The following is a 19,200-nucleotide window of genomic DNA, read 5'->3' as shown; positions in this document are numbered from 1 at the left end:
TAAGGGAATTTGCTATTGTCTATGTTGGTAAAACTTCAGTGTTTGTAAAAAAAAAATTTTTAATATGCTGAGATTGTCAGCACTACTACGACTTCCTTCTTCCTTAGGTTATGAACCCAATCAGAAATTCTTGTATATATTTTTGTAGCCAATTAAAAACTGGGGGTGTGTACATGCATTCTGCCCAGGTCAAGAGAGTTCCGGAATTTTCCCCTCTGAGTTGCTATAAGAGCTGGGCGCTTTAGGGCCTATTGTCATCTTCATCGCTCCGGTCTGAGTGTGTGTACGGCATAGTAGGGGGCAGGGCAGCCTTGCCGTCGACGGAAGGCCCAAGAGTTCAAGATAATAGCAGACATCTTTTAATATGTGATACTTCCAGGCAGATAACTGGAGGGGAAGATGTAAAACTTCTTTCTCAATGTAAAATTCTAAAGTTTAATATCACCTTTTAAATGTAAATTTTCGGCCAAGTCTGAAGACTTTGTTAAAATCCTGCTGGGAAATATGCAACTAGGGAATAAAGAGGAGTTCACCCTGTATTTATTCCCATTCAACTTGGTATGGGGTGACTATGATTTTCTAGCACTCTAAATTCGTCTAAACTATTTTGGTACTTAATATATCGCCATCTACTCACCCCTCTGTAGTATAGGTTTAACCTCTGTAACTTCGGGCCATAAGCCCATGTAGGACTTTAGATGCAATTCAAAAGGAGTGCAAGCGTTTCGACTCCTAGCATTTTGTTTACGGCCAATAGTCTTAAACCTTTTCTTTTGTACTCGTAGGCCATTCCGAATGGGCACTCATTGCTTCTCTTAAATTCTCATAATTTATAGTCGGGTGTGTAATAGACTGTCGAGCAGAAATGACCGTAAACATAGTTTTTGAAGTTTACAGCGTGTAAATTTGGATAAGAAATTGGTGCCTCTAAGAGGCTGGTTTGTATTAATGTTTAAAGCTCGAAGTACTATACGATGTGAGTGGAGCGAATATGCTCTGTGAAATACGGTACCTTTAGAGCTACAGTGCTCATTCCTTTGTAAACTATTGTGTCTATGGTCTTCTCCCTTGTACCTGAATTTTGACCTTAAGTCATTGTTATCAGAGCTGACGAGCTCATCGTAATTACATTTAACTGTTATTTGCTGTTGTTTATTTAGATTATCTATCAAATTTTAAAATCAGAAAAAAAGAGGAAAGAAAGGAAATGTCAAAATTTATTTTAAATTATGCTTTGATCTTGTCTTTGTCTACTCATTCACCCCAGCACCTTCTTATACCTCTGCAAACCACGGAAATCCCGTAACAATAATAATAGGCTTTACGCCCCATTAACTACTTTGACGGTTTTTGAAGACGCCGAGGTGCCGGAATTTAGTCCCGCAGGAGTTCTTTTACGTGCCGGTAAATCTACTGACACGAGGCTGACGTATTTGAGCACCTTCAAATATCACAGGACTGAGCCAGGAACGAACCTGCAAAGTTGGGGTCAGAAAGCCAACGCCAACCGTCTGAACCATTCAGCCCAGCTGTGACTATAGTGTGAGGGAGGAGGCAGTTTCTGTCAATAACAGTTCGAAAGTGTCTCTAATACGGTCAGTTGGTGTACTCGTTTCAGTTGGTTAGGCAAACTGATGTGTAATAGCCCCTTCTGATGATGATGGTGATGATGATGATTGTTGTTTAAAGTTAAAAGTCCAAAACTCATTCGCTGACCAGAATTCAAGATGATGGATGAATTGATGAATATGAATTTAAACTAATCAGCAGATCCAGCTCACAATATTGAAAGTTAAAAATAATTCCAAAATTAATCCAGAGAATAGAATTTAAAAAATAGACGATGAGCAATTATTATGAACTTAAAACAATGAGTGAATTCGACCTGCAATGCCCCATCTCCCCAGAATCTACCTTAGAACAATAGTATATACGGACCAATGGGCTGCTTCCAAAGGACAAGCCTGAATCGATGATGCTTGTTGTCTAAACGGGCCCGAAATGCAGGTCAACGGCCCCTCATAATAGTACTTATCACTAGGAAAGTAAGAACCATACTATTTCTCATGTAGCGGTACTAATCATGAGTATCGTAGGCTCGTAGGCAACGCAAACCAATGGTGTTCCTCATAGTAATAAGTAATAATGTTATTGGCTTTACGTCTCACTAACTACTTTTTCGGTTTTCGGAGACGCTTATGTGCCGGAATTTTGTACCGCAGGAGTTCTTTTACGTACCAGTAAATCTACCGACACGAGACTGACGTATCTGAGCACCTTCAAATACCACCGGACTGTGCCAGGATGGAACCTGCCAAATTGGGGTGAGAAGGACAGAGCCTCAACCGTCTGAGCCATTCAGCGCGCCGTGGTGTTCCGCATGTAGTGGTTCACGGGTACTGTAAAACGCACACTGATTCACACTCTGTTGCTACTAATCACAAACCTATTGTGTAGGCCTACCTAACATAGTGGTACATATTCGCAAGTAAGGGCGACGACGCATGGTGGTCCTCGTGTGATGGTACTACAAGTAGTCACATGGTTCTAATTCAATTATCTCTGGATCGCCCCTTTTAGTCGCCTCTTACTTTTAAAGTTTTTTACGTCGCACCAACACAGGTAGGTCTTATGGCGACGATGGGATAAGAAAGGGCTAGGAGTGGGAAGTAAGCGGGCGTGACCTAACCCCAGCATTTTCCTGGTGTGAAAATGGGAAACTACGGAAAACCATCTTCACGGCTGCCGACAGTGGGGTTCGAACCCACTATCCCCCGAATGCAAGCTCATAGTAGTCATTTTTTACACATAGAAAATCATGTGTGTTAGCAAGTTTGGTTGAGAGCTATGCTGGTACGTACGAACATTCGTCAATAATCTCGGTCATTTTGGACGTTTTCCCGTTCACCCCTTCTCCCTCCCTGTACCTATGGGGGCTTAACTCTCACTTAAACGGCATTCGGAGTGTCAGCGATCTCAGAGATCTCAACCGCACCATATCATTTTGTGGTACGTTTGCCTTTTCTGAAGTCTTCACGTTCCTAGCGAACTCTTGTACCTATGAACTATTACTCTTTCCCATCATGTATTGTTACGACTATGTAATATTTCCTTATTCCGGTAGATGGCATCTCATACGTTAGCATGGGTTAAAGCATTTCTTTTCTGTCCCGTCTTGTTGGGTTATCTTTTTGATGGGTGGTGTGGAGAGTTTTGACTTCAGAAGATGGAAGGATTGGATTTCCAAGTCGCCTTTGTGGCATATAAAAGATATTTTAACAGATTCAAGATGTCTTTGTACATATCTTGGCCTTTCGAGAATGTGAATTGCTCATATAATTGAGGTATTTAGTTTTCTTTAATCTTCTCTTGGTTTTATTATTGCTTCGTTTTGTGCTCACCATGGTTGGGTTAGAAAGGTTTCCCTCATTACATGTGTTTCTAATTTATTTGTGTGTTAACTTTACTTTTACACGCTTCTTTCGGTATTTTCTTTTACCGATCCATTAGGTTTATTTTGAGAACAGAAGGTGACACAGATTCATGTGTGTGTGTGTGTGTGTGTGTGTGTGTATGAGATTGTTTGCTGTGTGCGGCCGAGACCTTTTACTCATGTCGCTTCATTAACATTCCGCTTGAGCTCATGTTGTATTATTTTATCGCATGTTCTGTATAATTCATGTCCGCTTCATAGACATGGTATGAATACAAGCTAACAACGCGATTGGCCTGCTTCTGTGTGTTTTGGTGTTGGACACACTCCGTCTCTCTAAAATGGACCACTTTCTGGTTCATATTGTCTGAGCTCGAGAGCGGTTGTTTATTTTGTTATGTGCTGTGCGTTGACGTTTTTATACGTCCCCCTATTCAGCGACCTAACCCCTTGGTCTCTGTGTGAGGGTGTGTGGTTCTGACGGTTGGGTCCGTGATACCTTTTGAGTTTAATTTATTTATTGTTCGTTTCACATTGCCGTCATTGACATTTTTTTTACCTATTTTCTATTTTAATTTGTTTTATTCTTTGCTGGGCGCCTTCTGTTTTATCTATGTTGTTTGGCGTGACACCATGGCAACTTCCCCTTTTTCTCTCTGCTTGAAGTTTATGAGCTCGGTGCACCCTTCCCTCTTCTCCCATTTTAAGCTCTTTTACTTAATGATATTGCATTCTGGGGGGACATAATATTTATTGTTGAGAGTCTTATGTCTGATCTGAGGAATTGAAAGGGAGAATGTTATGATTAGGTGCTGTTACTCCCTAAACTTATGGCTGTTTAAACCTGATTATTATAGATGTCAAGTCCAAATACCATACTTTTCATCACGTCTTTTATGAAGGTAAGCGTGTGTGAAGGTGATATAATCAATGAATCTGGTGTATTTTGATTATGGGCCACATATTATTAATATTATCTATTTGATTTTTGGCCCCCTTGTTTTACTTATGCAACCGTTTATTTCTCCATAATACATTTAAGTTCTTGCCCTTATTACTGTTATATTTTTATTTCTTAGCGTCTCATATGTTTGTTATCTGTAAGAGGCCCGGGTCCAGTTCCTGGCAGTTTTTTGCTAGTTTTGACCGAATCCACCACAATGGGTCTTCGTCGTGTTCTTAGTATCAGTTCAGATCCCAGAAACGATGATACTGATCTTGGTCATTTTCGATTATTTTTTCATGTCGCCCCTTGGGCTGTCATACCTCCACAGTAATTTTTTTCCAGATAAGTTATTTATGTACCAAGTTTAGTTGAGATTGCTCCAGTGTTTTAGGAGATGTGAAAAAAAACACACATACATCCATTCTTTTTTTGCTATTGGCTTTACGTCGCACCGACCCAGATAAGTCTTATGGAGGCGATACATCCATTTTTAGATAGAAAAATAGATATTGCAGATAAGATTACTCCCTGTAAAATGTTGTTTTCTGACTTGATCGATTTCAACACAAGGAACTGGGAAGGGTAACATAATCAAAAATCAATTTCCAGTGTAGAGGAAATTGTTTATGCTTCCAACTGACAACAATACATTTATTGGTTTTTCATGTTACAAACACAACTGAAATCCACCATTATGCTTTCTGTACTCTTCAAACACAACAATGCACAAATGTAAAAATGTACACCAGCTCCACTCACTATATTATATTACTTGACTACACGAACCGTTTCACAACGAAGAGACTAACAAGGTGCCTGAAAGTTCCTTTTTTTCCACCACACATGAACAATGACTCAAAGACGATTCCATACTTCATTCCTGTAAACAAAGAACATTTAAAAGAATTACGTATGGTAATCAGACAATTCTAATCCACATAACGCAGTTTATACATGTTCTTTTTTACCTGTAGCTGTCTAGCTTTATGAGCACCCGCAGCAGCAGCAGCAGCAGCAGCAGCACCACCACCACCTCTTTGTTTTGGTTGGCACTCTTTGTCGGTTCTAAGAACGTCATTCAATTCTCTTTCACAGTTATTGTAAGCTACACCCAGAGAGAATCCTCCTCCTAAAATAATGGGCCACGAACGTCCTGTAATAAGAAATAATGAAAACAGAATAATTCGGAACACATTTTTCTCTCAATTTAAATACAATATTGAAAGTGAAATATATTTAATCTTTATTTTGCAGGTAAACTACCACAATAAGCTGCAAGGGGAGGTGAAATACTTCTTAATTTCCGATTAGACAAAATTATGCGCAACTAAGAAATCACTACATTTTGGATATGGTATAATGAAATGAAATGGCGTATGGCTTTTTGTGCCGGGAGTTTCCGAGAACATGTTCGGCTCGCCAGGTGCAGGTCTTTAGATTTGTCTCCTGTAGGCAACCTGCGCATTGTGATGAGGATGAAATGATGATCAAGACGACCCATACACCCAGCCCTCATGCCAGCGGAATTAACCAATGATTCCCTGCCGGGAATCGAACCCGGGATCCCTGTGACGAAAGGCCAGCACGCTAACCATTTAGGCATGGAGGCGGACTTGGATATGGTAATCTTGTATCATCAAAATTAGCACTACTGTATTTGTTCTTTTTTGTTGTCAGAAATACATTTTCTGAATCCCGAGCAGGGAAATAATAACCCCGACAACGCTTAGCAGGGGTACACGAAAGGTTCACTTTTTCCAGAAACAACTGAACCTGAAATGTTTGTTGTGAGTATCCACATGGTTTGTGTCTGCACCGTAGGTACAATATATTTTGACAATTAAAATTAAGTCTGATAAAATATTAAATGCGAGGATCGTACAATACCATGTACTCATTTCTGAGTGATTATTCATAAAGTAAACCCCTGTTTTTTGTAAAAATATTTTGCCTATGTAGTCCGAAAAATATTTTTATAATTGTACTAATTTGGCCCAACTCGAGCGAGCTTGCCAATGAGACAAAGAAAAATATTATTTTTGATTTTCAATCAATTATTCGGAACATTTTATTGCTTCTAGTTTGTTCGAAAGCCGCATAACTAATTTATAATACAAAAACCGAGTCCTTTATAATGACTAGCTACCTGCTTCGCACCGGAGCAGGTATGAATTTTAAGGCGATAGGTTACCTTTAACCGGGAACTTACAAGATTTTCTATAATAATGAACACTAAAAGATTTAGTTTTGATGTAACACGCGAAAAGGACACTAAAGCTGTCCATGAGAAAAAACATTCTCCACTGAGATCAACTTCAGCCACGCTAAGGGTCTGAAACTGTGGTTTGTTTATTGTCATGCTAAAACAGACTCTAACCTGGAACTGGACTCGTTTGAAATTAAAAGGCAAATCTGAAGGAATCATAGGGATTACCTGTATTAAGACCGCTTCTCCTGTGCCACAGCCAGTTAAATTAGTAGTTTTAATCAAACAGGTTTTCAAAAATTTAATTACCAATCGCGTTTCACTGCATAATTTCGGCGGGTATAGATTAAGTAACAATATAATAGGCACCCCCTACTTTCAAATTGAACTTGTGTGGTGGCAAGTCGGAAGGATGTAAATAATTTAGAAATTCTGTACGGAAATAAAACAGCTTTACTATCGACTACTGTGTATACTGCGAAGTATACTTAAACCTGTACAGTGAATTTGGAGAAATATGACATTCGAGAATCCCTTTGCTAGACAGTTTCATTGTTACGTGATAAACGCACTTCTTCCGAATGCAATGTATATTCGCTTTCCATCTCTGCAGGATTATCATGTATTTGATACAGGTAACGAAATATCACTGGAAAACTATTAATTATTGTATCGGAGCATGTTCAAAAATGCCGGCCAAAGTCATTGATAGATCGCACTTTGGCTCGTAATCAACTCGGTCGTTCTGAAGGCTAGTCATTTATTTACATTTCCATATTTCAGAATGGACATTGTGCGAAAAAATGAAAACGACGATATCTCCGAAAGTACACATGAAAATAACATTCAGTAAATTACATTTCATTCTATATTAGTTACTTGAGGGGAATAAACAATTTATTTGGATAAGGATTAGCTCTCCTCTCTCTCTCCCTCTTTTCTGGCGCTTTCCCCATCAAATGGGGTCCGCCATTCGGCTACATTTTCGCCATTTGGCCCTGTCTAGGATGTCTCGAGAGTTAAGGCCCACAACACGCATATCTTCCATAGTGTTGTCAGCCCAGTGCTTCGGCGGTCTCCCTCGTGGTCGGCGTCCACTTGGGTCAAGTTGGAGGGTCGTTTTAATAACTGAATCGTCTTTGCTTCGCATGACATGGCCACACCACCGGAGTCGTGCCTATAGCTGGGAGCGGAGCGAATAGTACTGCTGAGTAATCCGGTTGTAGCGGTAGAGTGCACCACCGATCCCCTCCGCATACAACTGCAAAGTACTCGCGGAGGACCAGAGCATCGTGTTGCGCAAGACTTGTTTAATAAGGGGAGGTCACGACGTTGTGCCACACCTAATTACCTTCATATTTTACTTTCTGATATCGCATTCTTTACGATGTCATGGCACCTCATGTAATGAAGGATTGCCGACGCATTTCTAAGTTACCTTTGATTCGTTTGCACTCTGATTTGGGAACAAGAATGGCTTGGTTTAAAAAGATGGAGACGCTGGGCTACGAGATGGTTCTCATCTCTTTCAACTGGTATTTTAAAAAGATTCATAATTTACCCAGTATGACTCTCTGTTTTGAGACAATGTATATGATTACTTAGAATCTATGGATTCTATTCCTTCAAGCTTCAGGTATTTATCTTATTTTCCTTTCCTTGGCTTGCCATAGTTACGCTGGTTTAGTGAGCTGAGGGATCCCTGTTCTATATATTATTATTATATTTATTTGCTGCAGACTTATTTCTGTGTCTTTCCTTTCCTTCATGTCTGCTTGTTATGTATTCGTTCCCACGTAGGGGCGGAAGGTAACACTGATCCATTTGATCCGTGTGTGGGATGAGTTAGTTTGTGGTTTTTGATTGGATACTTTTTTTATATTCTCTTCGGCTTCGACGCCTGGCTTGAGCTTATGTTCTGCCATATGGTTTAACGCTCATGCTGTACGATTCAATGTTCGCTTTTATATGCGATATGAATATGCCATGTAGCGCGTGTGTTATTTGGTTATCGTGTTGGCTGGGTGAGCCTGACCCATATTGCGGCGACCCAGATATCTGATCTGTGCTCTCAGATCAACTCATGTTGATTTGCTTCCGTAACTATGGCAACTCCTCCTAACCACCTTATGTTCCATACCTGTTCTTTCTTCTGCCAGCTTTGCTTCACTGACGTTTAGATTTCTGGGGGATACAGTCTCTTTGGAGCTTGTTGGGAGCCATGTTCCTTTTAAAATAATTGATTTAAGCCTTGTCTTATCTGGGGAGCTGTAATAATATTCTTTTTCTTGTGTGAAAGCTGCTACTTTCACCTCTTACTAACGTCTTGTCCTTAAGAAAGAAATGCGTTGCATCGAATTTTAATTAGCACTAACTGGAATTAATTGAATATAACTGTCACTTTTCATGATACCTCTGTTGCGACAGTGTAAAATTTCATGAGACTGAGTTTAACGAGTCAAACGACTCGATTGTGATTAAGATACCCTAAGGGACTATGTACGTGTAGCTCCCAATTTTGCTTGTTTTGTGCCCACAGTTTTATTCTTTTGCCACTGTTAATAAACCTTATTAATCTTTTATTAATCTCTGCTTTGGGTACATGCCTTTTATATTTTATTTCTCTAGTCTATGAGGCCCGGATTCAGCCCCTGGCAGTTTCTAGCCAGTTTCGTCCGGTCTACAGAATATTAATTTTCCGAGGGGTGGTGTAATGTTCGGATCACGGATTATCTTCGAAGTTTGTACACTTTTAGTAGTCCAGGACAACGTAATGTGCAAGTAGTAAGGCGTACTATTTAGCCGTTCTGGAGAAAGTCACAAGAGGAGTTTTCTCGTCGAATATGCACCGGTGCGTTGCGCTCATGAGCAGGAGATATACGGGTACGTATATTTTGCTATCTTTTGTGTAAATGGCCAGAACTTTCTGCATAATTCTGTCCAAAGACCGAAAATATTCTCTCTCGTACGAAGCGAATGAGCGAGATTTTAGGCCTAAAAGCGTTGGCGAGATTTTGGGGCAAACTAGACAAAATATTATTATCGCTGTCTTTTAAACGTGGTTAAAAGTGGAAATATGACAACGATTGTGGTTTCAGTCTAATGCGATTTTTTTTATTTAGCTTTTGCTGAAATCTTTGATTTGCTTTAAGATTTTCAGCTGTAAATTGACTTTCCTATGATGGAAATTTAGTGAAAAAGGAGTTTGGTAAATTATATTATTGAAAAAATCTGAAAAATGATTTAAAATAATGTATTGTGCTTGTATATAGCCCAATATGGCATTTAAAGGAAGAATAATTATGTTGATTAGGGAACTGTTAAGCCACGTGCTGTTCACCTCTTGCTCGGAGGACCTGCTTTTGATTCCTAGCTGGGTAGCAGTCGTCTTGGCAGGCCAAGGCCCTTAATTGTATGTACATGCCTTTGGTTCGTTTCTTGGTTACGAAGTGATACACATTAGCACATTAGCTATATGTAATCTAGGTATGCTCTTTTCCAGCCGTCCTCGCGGTGCAGGGGTAGTGTGCCTGCCTCTTACCCGGAAGCCCCGGGTTCAAATTCCTGCCCGGTAGGGAATTTTTACCTGGGTCTGAGGGCTGGTTCGAGGTCAACTCAGCATACGTGAATACAACTGAGGATATACCTGGCGGTGAGATAGAGTCCCCGGTCTAGAAAGCCAAGAATAACGGCCGAGAGAATTCGTCGTGCTGACAACATGACACCTCGTAATCTGCAGGCCTGTCCGGCCCCGCGGTGTAGGGGGCAAAGCGTCCACCTATCACCCGGCGGCCCCGGGTTCGATTTCCGGTCGGGTCAGGAGTTTTTAATTGTAAATGATTAATATCCCTGGCCTGGAGAATGGGTGTTTGTGTCGTCCTTAACGTTCCTTTCCTCACATTCAACACTTTACACTTCCGCCATTTATAAAATACACGCAGGTTCCTCACATATGGTGCAAGTAGGGGCAAGAGATCTTTCTAGGTAGACGCCCCGAACAAATAGCATTACTTTTTTTTTTTTTTTTTTTGCAGGCCTTCGGGCTGAACAGCGGTCGTTTGGAAGGCCATGGCTCTTCGGGACTGTTGCGCCATGTGGTTTGGTTTGATTTTTCTGCCCTTTTTCAAATGGTATCACTTTCTGGCAAAGACCTTTGGCATGCGTGTAAAGGTCATACATAGTCATAGATAGCATTTAACTCCACCTGAAGTGTTTTGTTTATTTCATTCAAATGAAGAGCAATACCAGCCAGAAAAGCTAGTTTCCACAGCCATTCGTTGTCGAACAAGAAGTCCACAGGCTTTCGTTTCTCATCTACAAACATTTCAATCTCTACTCAAAAAACAGAGCATGACATAATTTTACCACAGCTCATCCACCTAAGCGCTGTGTGGTACGGGATATCAGATGCCAGATGTTTTGTCCTCTTCCTCTCATCATCAGATTGTTCCTCAAACTAACTGCCTGGGAATCAAAATACGATTTTAATGTTTAGAATTTATGTTCACGCACCTTGCCCTTAAATTTATCGTCGTAGTTTATACCATGCATTGTTTTGTAGTGGCGACAAATATTGTTCTTACGAACAGCGAAGAATGCATTACAGACCATGCATATTGCTTTTGTTGTTGTTCTCTATAACGAAATATTCCACCAACCATTTAGCATCGTAGATACGACATTCACAGTCCACTTTTTCCAGTGTTTAAATTGATCGGACATAGTGCACACGTAGGCCTTTTCCTGCAAAAACAGTCAGCCGTAATCTCAAATAGATAGTGGAACACGGCCTCCTGGATAACTCGGTAAAAGCCCAGTGATCAGAGTAAGAAAAAGCACTCCATCACAACGCTCTATTCTTCTTCTTCTTTTTTTCTTTTTGCAAATGGGGAACCTAATTGAACTCCTTCGCGGAGAGGATTGATCCCTGCTTTAAAGCACCCGTCGCTTGAGTTGGTTAAAGGACCGTAGACGACACCGGCCTCACGTTGGCATGTATGTACCGTTCGCCTGGTATGTGACTGCCACATCTAGCGTGGGGAACTTTGGACTACCAGTAATTTTATCCAGAAAAAAAAATACCTATACATTAACTTAATATAGCCGTAATTATTTGAGACTAACAATGGGATGTATGTCCTGAGACTTGAAATGACTTACTGTCCCAGCCACGAAGGCGGGTACCGGCTAATGTAGGTAAGGTGATGAATATTGTAGCTCAGGTGTGGAGGAATGTTAATACATCATAAACCTCACAAACCAGAAAAGTAATCGTATACTTACTTTTAAAGAATAGAAGGGAGAAGACTGATCCTACGATCACACCAGCTCCTGCAACAAAGACGCAGACTTGTGAATATTTATAGGACCCAAATATGGAGGGAGAATGAGAAAAGTTGCCCGTCGGTCGCACATAACTAATAATATAAAGGAAAAGTGAAGACATAAGAGCTGAAACAAAAACACTATTAAACACAAGACGATGTCCCATCAACTGGACAAAGTCATCTTCTTCGAATATCATTCAAAATAAAAACCACATTGGAAATATATAAATACCGTGACCGAACGAAATGGAGAAAGCATGTTGAGCGCCAGGAAGATAAACTTCGAATAATATAAAAAATGAATATTATACAATATTACAGTTAATTACTACAGGTCGTAGCCTGTGATTTACAAGTCAAACTGTGATAGGTAGGCCTTCAAGATTTTCAAAGCCACACAATACTTCCCATTCTAACAACTTCTTGTTTGTACATTCTCCTTTTGCTTGTTTTTACTTTTTTTTTTAAGGAGGAGGGTACAGGTACTGTACCTACGTATAACATACTACTTGCAGGAAATGTACCTGCATGTAAAATGCAATCTTCAGGTGCCATACCGACATCAATGGTATCGTTATATAAAATAAATAAAAATTTTATTGTATTAAAATTACCACCATTCTCCGTAATTCAGATGGAGTGACGTTAGAAAGAACATGGAGCCAGGGAACTGCCGCTGACTTTAGGGTTCCAATATTATTCTCATCGGTTCTGGGTGTCTATCTGGTTAACATGACGGCTGTTCTGGCAGAGTACACTAGTCAGTGCTGTTGTCCGCACAGTAGTAGTCTGTGCTCCCCATGTTGTTCCAGCCAGTTTCCTGATCAGGTTGTTCCTGCTGTTACGTTCTCGCGCTACTCCTTTATGGTATTTCTTGTGGGTCAGAGAGCGGTCTAGAGTAACCCTTAAGTACTTGGGAGGTAAATTATGTTTGACTCTGTTCTGAGAGAAGGTGACGACGCTATGCTGGTGATCTGCCTGAGCGTTGTGCAAGTAGAAAGCCCACACTTCTATCTCTCAAGGTTTCAGTCATAGCCTCCATTTTCTGTAGTATTCGTCTAATATCTCGAGGTCTCCAGTGAGAATTTTGTCACCCTCTTGCTTTGGTAGGCAATGGCTGAACCTATGACAGATGGTTTCACGCATCTTGCTGATGCTTACGTTGAACATAAGTGGAGATAATAGGGATTTCTGGGCCAGTCCATTCTGCTCTCTGCTTCTTCGGAATGACGCTGATGGAGCGGCCTCTGGAGTTTCAGTAGTTGTGAGCAGTGTACGGCACATCTCCAGCAGATTTCCTTATTCAGAAATATAATAATAATAATAATAATAATAATAATAATAATAATAATAATAATAATAATAATAATAATAATAATAATAATAATATTGCTTTTACGTCCCACTAACTCCTTTTACGGTCCCCCTGTGGGTGGGGGCGGTAGAATAACACTCACGGTATCCCCTGCCTGTCGTGAGAGGCGACTTAAAGGGGCCTCAGGGCTCTGAACTTAGGAGCGTGGGCTGGCGACCACGGGGCCCTCAGCTGAGTCCTGGCATTGCTTCCACTTACTTGTGCCAGGCTCCTCACTTTCATCTATCCTATCCGACCTCCCTTGGTCAACTCTTGTTTTTTTCCGACCCCGACGGTGTTATTGTATTGAAAAGTTGGAACATTTTTCTCTTGTCACGGAATTCGGACGAGTATTGTAGTGTGCCTGGAGACTTGCCAAGTTGCCTTTTCATCAAGGCTAAATTTGATAATTATTTCGACTCATGGAAATTGATCTTGGAGTGTCTTATGTCTTGAGATAATAGTTACGCTGTCCGCCACTGTAGCGCCGGCTTTCGGTAGGCATGCTGTGGAGTCTGTGCTGCCACCTAGGAGCAACCACGGAACTAGACTCACTTTTACTCCTTGCACGCACGATAATAGGCGACTGGTTTTGTTTTGAAAAGTGAAGACACGACGGAGCTGCTTCTGTGTTTACTGTTGGATTTTGACCGGTTTTAAGTGAAGAAAGAAGAAAGGATGTGGGTTGTAATTGACCCTGGGTGATCACATTGCCAAGGGGCGATGTCCTTGTCGCCGTTCTATTTCCTTTAATTATTTTTTTTTTCTCTACGACCTTAGTACAATCTGTAAGTAAGCATCCACTTTTGTTACCAGGAAATCTAACGATGTGAGAAGGGAACCAGATAAACCCAAGTTAAATTCGTTTGCCTTAATGAAGTACTTAAAAGGATAATATTCTACTGTCTAAAACATATTCGTGCACAAGAAAGGTATTCTGCCGTTACCAATGAAAGACTGTGATCTAGATCTTTTTAATTGTAAATTAATTATCAATTATTTGGGGCTTTGTGTAACTGGTTGTAATGTTGTTCAACGTGTTAATTCCTTACAATCTGAAAATCCCCATCAGGGAAGTCATTATGAGTTGGAAATTGTTTCTTGTCACCATTCGGCTGCGTGTTTTTTTTTTCCTTTCTGGGTGGGTAGCCATTTTGTGGTCCTTCGTCACGCGACCCCGTTGCCATGACAGCAGTGTTTACATGAGTGTGGGCGTTGCCCCTGTTATTTTGACATTTGCCGTCTCTGCTCTTTGTTACGTGCAGACAGCTGACGGGCGTTTTACGGAGAGATTGTTGAATTCGGCTCTTGGGATGAGACGTGATTCTGTAATGCGTCTATTATTTCTCCGTATGCTTGGCTGTCGTGATTTACTAAAATTTTAATGCGGATAATTTTGGTCCTTGACGACTTGTTTTAACTGTGGATCACTTAAATATTTTATCTGTTTACTCCTTCCTAAAGTTTTTGGTGGAATTTATTTATTGTGGATTTCACATGTTACTGCTCGGGTTCTGCAGTTGAAGTGGTTATTAAGGAACATTTTTCACTCTGAAAAATTTTGTTGTGTGAAAACCTGGTTTGGAAAAAGTGATCAATTAAGTACCCCTTTCTTGGGTTCATTTCTTTGGGTTGTTTCCTATTCCCAGTTTACCCTCTCTGAAGATTTCTTGAAAGTACTGGTTTGTGAGCTCAGATTATTTTCATTTTAATTGGTTTCCATGTTTTTAATTTTAAAGAACCAGAAGGTCGTATAATTAATTTAATTCCTTTCAATTTTACTCCATGGAATTTGAAATTAATCTTTAATTACGATTTATTAATTTTATTTCCCTTTATTTTCCTCTCTTAATTTGAGGTTAAGCTTTAATTACCATCTTTTAATTTTATCCCTTTTATTTGCCTGACTGAAATTGAAATTTAATTACTATTATTTAACCTTCTCTCAATAAAGTTGTTGTAATCCGAAAATGAATTCTGATTTTAGTCAGTAAGCATTATTTCTCTTTCTATCCACTTGACCTCTGTTTAGCCTAGCTGTTTCCACGCTTGCTACGATCTTCCTTTGGGAAAATTAGTACTGATTTATTTAATTTGTTTCCCTGGATCGTGCAACTACTGTTGTGAAATACCTAGCTTGTAAGTTCGCGACAGTATTTTGGTATCAGTTCGCGTGGTTCTTTTGTTTTGTTTGAATTTTAATTTTCTCTGTGATTCTATTTCCCTTTTAGTAAACTGTTGGTGGTTTTTTTTACTTATCTTGAGAATTACTGAATACTGACTAAAATAATAACAAGGCACATTTTGAAAGTGCTTAATTGTAAAGAGGAAGGCAAGATTCGACTTGTGTTAATGCAAATATATTTCTGTTCCATGTGCATTTTGTCATCTTGGGGGAGCCCATCGCTGCTGTGTGAGGTATCTGAGGGTTATGTATTCCTGATTCTTTGGCTTGGGAGCTTGGTATGCTAGCTTGCTGCTGGAAATTTGCTTTGATCTAATCATAAGGCTGACAACCGGTGAGTTATTTTATTTGATTTTCTCTTAGTAATTTCTCAGTCTTGTAACTGAGAATTTTATTTGCATGAAGAAAGGTGAAAACATCTCACACTATTATTTGTCTTGGCGTGCATCTGTGTCTTCCTGTCTTGTGTTTGATGATTCTATGGGTTTGGCATACCCTAAATTAACCGGGAAGTAAAGGTTACTGGATCTCTTATTGTTTTCTCGGTACCTGAAGGCTCTTATGCGTCACTCATAACCTTTCTTTGGGGGTGTTGATCGGCCTGTTCTTTAGTGGAAATAAGCTTAGCGAAGGAAGTGTGTATTGGGCGTAATCTTTGTTTCAGTGTTCCTTACCCAAAAACTATGTCTCGTACTGTGATTTTTCCCTATCAGCTTCGAAAGGCTGAGTTGATATATGAACTATCAATCCGGAATTTAGAGGTACCTAGTACCATAGGAGATTGTGCTGCCTTACTGACAGCAAATGTTCATGTTCCCATTGACCTGTCTATTATTGATCGAACTAAGTGTGGGGAATTTTTAAGTGTGATATGTGACTCGTTGCAAGAAATTAACGTCATTAGGGAAGAATTTTCTGAATTACCTCCCTCAAGAGCTCAAGTGAACAGGTTAAAGGCCAGAGCTCATCACTATCTTGGGCGCATTCAGGACATTCTTGCTGTTAAGCCTGAGGACGAAATAATGACAGAATGTATCAAGTTAATAACTATTGTTTCGGGCATTTCAGCCGAACTTGACCTTTTGTTGATCAACAAAGATGTTAGTAATATGGGAATTTCTGAGAAAGTTAACTCCATCACGCCTTCGTCTGAACCTTCTCCAAATACTATTGTATCCTCTCCTTATAACCCATGTAACTGTGGTATCACAACTTCTGTTCTGGAAATTTTGCTAACTCGAGTTAATTCTGCGTCATCTCCTAATTGTTTGAAGGAGATTTTTAAAGGAGTGAATAATTTTTCTGTTAACTCTATTGAGGAAAGCATCAGGTTTTTAAGATTTCTTGTGGAGCTGACAAGAGTCAGCTAATGTTTATTCTGTGGACGACTTGGGTATCTTTCGTGCTCTATTCCCTCACTGTGAAGGGATTTTGAAAAGAGAGATTTCCGAGGCTATATCTCGGAGCCTATCCATCAATGCTTTCCATGAGCTGGTACTAGGGAAGTTCATTCCATCTCTTGCTCTCCAAAGCTTAATTCCCAAACACTGTTTCAGAACTCAGTTTTTACATGAAAACTTGTTGTCTTATGTGTTGGACTTGAGATTTTACTGCAAGGTATTTATGATCTCTGTTCAGGAAAGTGAGATGGTGGCTAGGATTTTAAAAGGCATATCACCCTCGTATCGGTCCTACCTCTCTTTAACCCGATGTCCCACCAATTTCCGAGAACTGGAAGAGGCATGCTCATTCGCTGAGGACGTCAAACATGGTGACTCTACCAGACCTGTCAACCTCCCTCCTCCTGTTAGACCTGAGAAACCTACTGTCTCTTCAGTTGCTAAGGATGGAAATGTTCGGAAATGTTTTAACTGTGGTTCTAGGGGTCATTTGAGGAACACCTGTCCAGTTGTCAAACGTCATTCTGGTGGTTGCTATTCCTGTGGATCCAAACAACATGTGAAGAAAAACTGCCCTTTGTCAGTTCAGAGTAATAATCAATGACTAGAAGACAACGAATGTAACAGGCCTAGCGTTGAAAATCCTTGGACGTCTGAAAAATTTATTTGCCCGCATCAGTGTAACAAGATTTCTGTTCATGTTCCCTCCCAAGGTACTTGTACTCCCGTAGAAATCAATAATGAACCGGTAAACGCTTTACTTGATACCGGAAGTGTGGTGTGCCTAATTAATTCGACATGGTACTATAAAATGAAATCTCCATGTAAATTGCCGGAATTGGAATCTACGAAAGTCAAATGCGTCACTGCTAACTCTCAGTTTTTGAAAATTTTAGGTTCAGTCAAGGTTAAGTTGAGGATTGGCAGATTTACCTGGAAGGTCAGATGTTTAGTAACGCCTAATTTGTCTTGTAACGTAATTCTTGGTTCGAATTTTCTGTCTAGCGTAGGTCTAGTGTTAGACTTACAGAGTAGGAATTTCTTTTTTAAATTTTCTCCAGACGTTAAGTTTGCTTTGGTTGATGCTCCATTGAAGATACCCATTTCTTCGTGTGTAGGTTATCCGTCTCCTGTCGAGGTTAGTGATCTGAATTGCCTTGATCTGGGACATCTAGGGGAAATTGAAGCTGAACAAGTGCGAAACCTCTGTAAAGAATTTCCGGAAGTCTTAACAAGTAAATTAGGATTGACTGATGTCCTAGAATATGACATTGAGTTGTTAGATCATCAACCGGTCAGATCTCCTCCGTATCGTCTGTCTCCACCACGTATGCTAGAATTGAAGAAGATTGTGGAACAGATGGAAAAGGATGGTGTTATCAGACCTTCTACCTCTCCATATGCCTCTCCGGTGTTCTTAGTGCCCAAGTCCTCTGGCGGCTTCCGTGCTGTAATAGACTATCGAGTCCTAAATAGTAAGATAGTACTCCATTCGATTCCTTTGCCTGATCTCCACACTTGTTTCGGTTGGTTTTCTGGGGCGAAGTTTTTCACCGTTCTGGACTTGAACCAAGCGTACTACCAGGTCCCCCTTTCTAAGAGATCCATTCCCCTAACTGCCTTTATTACCGACTGGAACCTGTATGAGTTCCTGAGACTGCCGTTCGGTCTGAGCTGTGGAGCAGCTGTGTTGTCGAGGCTGTTAAATTCCATTCTGTCGGACATAAAGTTCAAGTTTGTGTATAATTATTTGGACGATGTCGTAATTTTTTCAAACACCTTCGAAGAACATCTAGAACATATTAGGGAAGTTTTGGTACGCCTGAAGAAGGCTGGACTTACTGTCAAGCTATCTAAGGTTGCCTTCGCAAAGCCTAGCATGTCCTTCCTGGGGCATGTAGTTTCCTCAGTTGGTGTCTCCATAGATCAGTCTAGAACTCAAGGTATCAGGGATTTCAAACCTCCTAGGAACGTTAAAGGTGTTGCCCGCTTCATTGGTATGGTCAATTTTTTTCGGAAATTCATTCCAAATTTTGCAGAAATTGCTGCTCCCTTGAATTGTCTTAGACGCAAAGGTGTGAAGTTCACCTGGGGTACCGCCCAACAAGTAGCCTTCGATTCTCTGAAAGCTGCCTTGACCAATGCTCCGGTGTTGGCAATTCCTGACTTTAACAAGGGATTTGTTGTGCAAACCGATGCTTCCAATAAGGCTATTGCCGGGGTACTCTTGCAGGAGTATGATGGTGAGCGTAGACCTATTGCCTATGTATCTAGAACTCTTAATAGTTTGGAAAGTAAGTACTCTGTCTATGAACTAGAATGTCTTGCAGTCTTGTTCGCTCTTGAAAA

General features: G+C 40.3%; 1 protein-coding gene across 1 annotated transcript in view; it reads right to left on the bottom strand.

Annotated features, from left to right (window-relative positions):
• Positions 1–4,981: 4,981 nt before the first annotated feature.
• The window catches only part of LOC136874790 (MICOS complex subunit Mic10), a 205,673-nt gene continuing 191,454 nt past the window's right edge, over positions 4,982–19,200 (bottom strand). Inside the window, exons 3-5 of the mRNA XM_067148462.2 lie at positions 11,869–11,916; positions 5,348–5,532; positions 4,982–5,259 (exon numbers count right to left, since the gene is read on the bottom strand). Coding sequence (XP_067004563.2) covers positions 5,254–5,259; positions 5,348–5,532; positions 11,869–11,916 — 239 coding nt within the window. The 3' untranslated portion in view covers positions 4,982–5,253. The remainder of the gene's footprint in view (positions 5,260–5,347; positions 5,533–11,868; positions 11,917–19,200) is intronic.

This window comes from Anabrus simplex, chromosome 5 (genome assembly GCF_040414725.1).
Source record: "Anabrus simplex isolate iqAnaSimp1 chromosome 5, ASM4041472v1, whole genome shotgun sequence".
Lineage (NCBI taxonomy): Eukaryota > Metazoa > Arthropoda > Insecta > Orthoptera > Tettigoniidae > Anabrus > Anabrus simplex.
This window is presented reverse-complemented; position numbering and strand designations above follow the sequence as displayed.